Source organism: Pollicipes pollicipes, unplaced genomic scaffold (genome assembly GCF_011947565.3).
Source record: "Pollicipes pollicipes isolate AB1234 unplaced genomic scaffold, Ppol_2.1 Scaffold_4002;HRSCAF=4701_pilon_pilon_pilon, whole genome shotgun sequence".
NCBI lineage: Eukaryota > Metazoa > Arthropoda > Thecostraca > Pollicipedomorpha > Pollicipedidae > Pollicipes > Pollicipes pollicipes.
In genome coordinates this window covers 5,264,615-5,269,144 of record NW_023596420.1, presented here as the reverse complement: position 1 = coordinate 5,269,144, position 4,530 = coordinate 5,264,615, and the positions used below count along the sequence as shown (strand labels likewise).

At 56.0% G+C, this 4,530-nt stretch overlaps 1 protein-coding gene across 1 annotated transcript; it reads right to left on the bottom strand.

Annotated features, from left to right (window-relative positions):
- Positions 1-635: 635 nt before the first annotated feature.
- LOC119093446 (ionotropic receptor 21a) lies at positions 636-2,649 on the bottom strand. Its single transcript, XM_037216400.1, has 2 exons — positions 2,255-2,649; positions 636-2,224 (listed from the first exon to the last, which is right to left on the bottom strand). Exons 1-2 carry the CDS (start codon positions 2,627-2,629, stop codon positions 1,463-1,465), a joined length of 1,137 nt encoding a protein of 378 aa, XP_037072295.1. The 5' UTR covers positions 2,630-2,649; the 3' UTR covers positions 636-1,462.
- Between the last annotated feature and the right edge of the window lie 1,881 nt (positions 2,650-4,530).

Genomic DNA, 4,530 nt, shown 5'->3' with positions numbered 1-4,530 from the left:
ATCGGCGTGAAACGCGCTGGGTTTTCCACTCCACCCGAAATGCATGCTGCTTCATGAACTCTGGTAAATTGCGCTCACCAATAGTCGTTACTGCAGCAACATTTGACAAGAGTAAAATCACTGATGATTTGCTGTTGCAGCTGGCAATTTACTAACTAACCACCATCACAATAAGTGACTTGTTCACGTCAATGCTAGCTCTGCCCGTGGCCTCACCCATGAGGCCACAGGCAGATTTGTGATGGAAATATGACGCGTTCGGATTCATCCCAAATGCAACAGAATGGGGTACAACGAGGTTCACAACAAGCAGAGCTTTACTGTCCTGTAGAAGGCACTGATGCCTGACGAGATGGCATTGCTTCAAAGTGACGTTATTTTTTTCAGGTAAGTTTTGTAGACCAGACAGGCCGCGTCCCTCGCTGTCTGTTGCTCCATAGCTTGAACGTGGTAGGCGTGACCATAGCAGTGCTCATTTTCTAAGCGCTGTTTCGCAGGAAAATACATATTATGCTGTCGTCACTTATTCCCAAGGTTGTCACAATTCGAACTGTGGACCGACGACAAGGAACAGTGGACTGATTCACAGATAGATCACGTTTGAACGACCAGACTGACTGTCGCTTCGGCCCAAATATATTGTATCTTGTGGCGGTGATAAAAAGGATTAATGTGTGGAGCAGGCTTTGTGGTTTACTCATTGACAAAAACTAGGTTTTATGGCATTTCAGTGGCAAGACTATCAAACATTCGACATTGGTGTACGCGGCGTGAAAGCACGGTCCAAGGATTCAAGAGAAGGTGTATAGCCATTGACCATGGAATGTGGTCAACTTAGAGAGCGCATCAGAAGACGAAGTTCGTTTGCTTATCCTTGTGCTTGACATTTAGCTTTTGAAACACATATTCCATGGCAATGAAGGGTGACCGTTGATGACAGTCATTTGTTCTATACAGGAGGGATGGGGGGAGGGGTGGGGAGGGCCAGGCACCATCTCGATCATTGCCGACCTGTCACTTGTGACAATTAGTTGTATTTAGTGACGGATCAGTGACGACCAGCCTCATCGGTGACTCGCCTTTGGTGGCGGGCATTGCCAGTGACCCGTCAGTGATGATCAGTGGGTGCACAAACCGGCCATTGCCAATCAGGCGGCATCACTGACCGAACGGTGACATTCCGCCGTATCAGTAACCGATCGGTGACAACCAGCCATGCCACTAACCGATCAGCGGCAACCAGCCATGCTACTAACAGACCAGTAACAGCTAGCCATGCCACTAACAGACCAGTGACAACCAGCCATATCACCGACTGATAAGTGGCGACCAGAAATACCATCAGCTTACTAGAAACAATCAGTGATATCGGTGACCTGTCAGTGACGAGAAGTAACAATGAGTGACCTATCAGTGCCGACCAGTGACATCAGTCATCTGTCAGTGACGACCAACGGCCCGATTAATTTACGGCCATCACCCCTCCTGGCGCCACCGAGCTCCTTTCAAGGAACGGCTCCACGATGATCTCAGTTCCGCGCTTCAGCGCCCTCCGCACCACCATCTCAGCCAAGAACGCCAGCAGGCTCAGCAGCCAGCCGAACAGCAGCAGCAGGAATACGCCCTGCACGTGCTCCAGCGACAGGCTGTGCACGCCGGACGCCGACTCGGAGGTCCTGGCCACGTCGACCAGGTCCGACTTGACGGCCTCCAGCGACCAGCTGAACCAGATCGGGATGAGACCGGCCTCGCGCAGACGCAGGATCTTGCTATTGAAGAGGTCTGTCAGCATCGAGTACTTGGGCAGCGCCACGCTGATCATGAAGTTCTGAAAGCACTCCTTCATGATGTGCAGCTGCTTCTCCCCCGTGCGCGTCGTGTAGTACTTCTGGATGAGATAGATGAGCAAGTTCCGGTTCTCGATGTAGCCGTACTGACGCGCGTGCACGCGGCGGAGTGCGTTTTCGAAGTCGTAGTTGGGCACGTAGCGGCTGGCCAGCTGGCGGTCCCAGGGGTTGGCCGAGGCGGCCATCAGCTCTCCGAGCGTGCCGCCCCAGCTGCCGACCTCCACGCCCGTCTCTGCCAGCTCGCGGTGTGTGTCGAGCGGCGCAGGCGTGCTCGGGAACGTCAGATACGAGACGAGCTTGGCGCAGTAAGCGATGCCGATCACCATGGTAGCCACGCGCCAGGAGCCGTCGAAGGTGCGCACTGCGCCGCCGCGCGGATCGATGACGTGCGTGCGCGCCACCAGCACGCCGAAGTTGTAGAGCGCGGCGCGCTGGAAACTCGTGAACGTTAGCCGCTCGCCGCCGCCGCCGAGGCGTGCCAGTGCCACCAACGCCAGCACGCTGACGAGGAAGCTGACGAGGATGCCGACCCAGGCTGGCCACTGGAACGGCCGCGTCACGGCCAGCCAGTGCGGCAGCGGTGGCTCGTTCCACACCACGAAGCAGGCGTACTCCAGGTCGTACGGCCGCGTGTAGTCGATGTAGTTCCACCGACTGAGCGTGAAGAAGATGTTGGCGATGCCGAAGTGCGCGCGACTATTCTTGATGTCGCCCACCAGGCCGATCCAGGTGCCGTTCGGCAGCGCCTCGCCCCACTTGCCGCCATCGCTCGGCTCGCGCATGTCCAGCGTGAAGTTGTAGACATCGGCGAGCGCGCGCGCCAGCCAGTAGTCCATGCCCACGTGCGCGCCGTCCAGCCGTCCGTCCAGGTAGATGTTGCCCGGCTCGTGCGCAAAGCTGACGAAGCGCAAGCTGCGGCCGACGAAGTCCGGCGCGGGCGCGGCGAGCGGCGGCGCGCCGCGCCCCGGTTTCCAGCTGTGCACGCGTCGCAGCGTCAGGTCATAGCCCGAGTAGAGCCAGAGCGAGATGCGTGACACTGGCGCCCCCACCGCGCGCGCCACGTGGAAGAAGGGCAGGTTCCGCAGCAGGCCGCCAGAGACGCTGGCAGCCATCTCGCCGGCCGGCAGCGGCGTCAGGAGGACGTAGTGACCGCGGTGGTCCCAGATGCGGCCCACCAGATGTGTGATACCGCTCAGGCGGGACAGCTCGCCGGTGGAGCTGATCAGCAGCAGGAACAGGCGGCACGCGCCAGCCTGCACCGCTCGCGTGTGGCTCGTGTCGCTCACGTAACTGTCCACCGACGAGATCTGCGACACAGAGCACGATCGTGGCGTCACTGTGCCAGCCAGCCGTGCGAAACGTCAGTTCACGAACCCACATCATATCGAATTATTTTAACGGTGCTTGTATCAAAATTGCTCAGAGACACCAGTGTATTGGCTCAACACAATTTGCATTTATACCCGTCACTTCGACATCGGCAACGAATGTACGGTTAGTGGCTGAAACCACTTTGACTCCGGCAAACCGGGAAACTTCTGACAGCTGCATTATCTGTACAAAACAATCATGACCTTAACGGTTCGCTGCATCCCTCGCTCTGTGCATGTGGCAATGCTGCACGGTGTTTGGATGGATCAGTCTTTCTTTTGGACAGCCTTTGAGCAATGTAGTCAGGGTCACACAAACGAATAGGATCGAACTCTCATTCCAGCCACCAGTCTCATTCATTGCAAACTGGTTGGAAGATGATGACGAATAATTGGTAATTAATGTAAGAGGAATTTGAGAAATGCATTAGAAGGTAAGGCATTCTACCTAATTGTGACACCAATATATGGTTATAAGACACTGTTATATGATTTTGCAGGAAATCCATCCTCGCATGATAAGCCTCGATTTACAGCGCCACGTTCACGAGGGAACTAGGCCAGACCCTCATAAAGTGTGCTGGCCAGTGCGTTATGTGCCATACCAACCCCCCTGGCTCGCTCCGTGGCACGCCTTATCTGGGTTTAGCATAAATACTTTCAATCAGGTTAGATCATCTCAGAGAGCGGTGGTCTGGAGGGACTTATTCGTAGCCGTGGATTCCGTCCGAGCCTTTTTCTGCTTTCGGCTTATCAAGACCAGCCGCGGTGCGTCGACCACGCTATAATCCGTACTTATCGAGGATCGAGCTCTGTTGGCAAATCTGCGCACGTTGACGGCGGACCACGCAAGCCACAACAAAGCGGCTAGATCTGAATGTCGGATGCCGCGAAGGATGGGTGAGAATGTGGTCTGGTTCGACTGGGGTTGAGCTATCTCGGGCCACATACTATACAAATATTATGCAACGACAGTTTAGAAATCGTGTGAGCTCATATAGCCCACGGCCGCTCGGGGAGAAGTGTAACCAAGTTACGTCTACTGTCAGGCTTCCAATCCCTCCAGGGTACAAAGAAACTCGTAACGTCCTCGATCGCGCACACCGACGCCGCGCGAGAGCGGTGAGAACGGGCCCGGCCGGCGGCTCTGGGCCGCGGCTGCTTAGTCGGCTTTCCATTGACATTGGCTGAGTCGGAGCCCTGCCGGGGCCTCTGGCACGCTGGAGTCCAAGCACCCAAAAGAACCCAAGTCCAGCGTGGTGGCCGCTACACGATCGGTAGCGCCCGGGCAGGCTGACATTGGTCGTCCCACC

Excerpts from the sequence above, each read along its gene's own strand:
- LOC119093446 (XM_037216400.1), bottom strand. The coding sequence starts at position 2,629 with ATGCGCGAGCCGAGCGATGGCGGCAAGTGGGGCGAGGCGCTGCCGAAC. Across the intron at positions 2,225-2,254 it reads CCGCGCTCTACAACTTCGGC|CCGCGCGGCGGCGCAGTGCG; the intron begins GTGCTGGTGGCG and ends CACGTCATCGAT.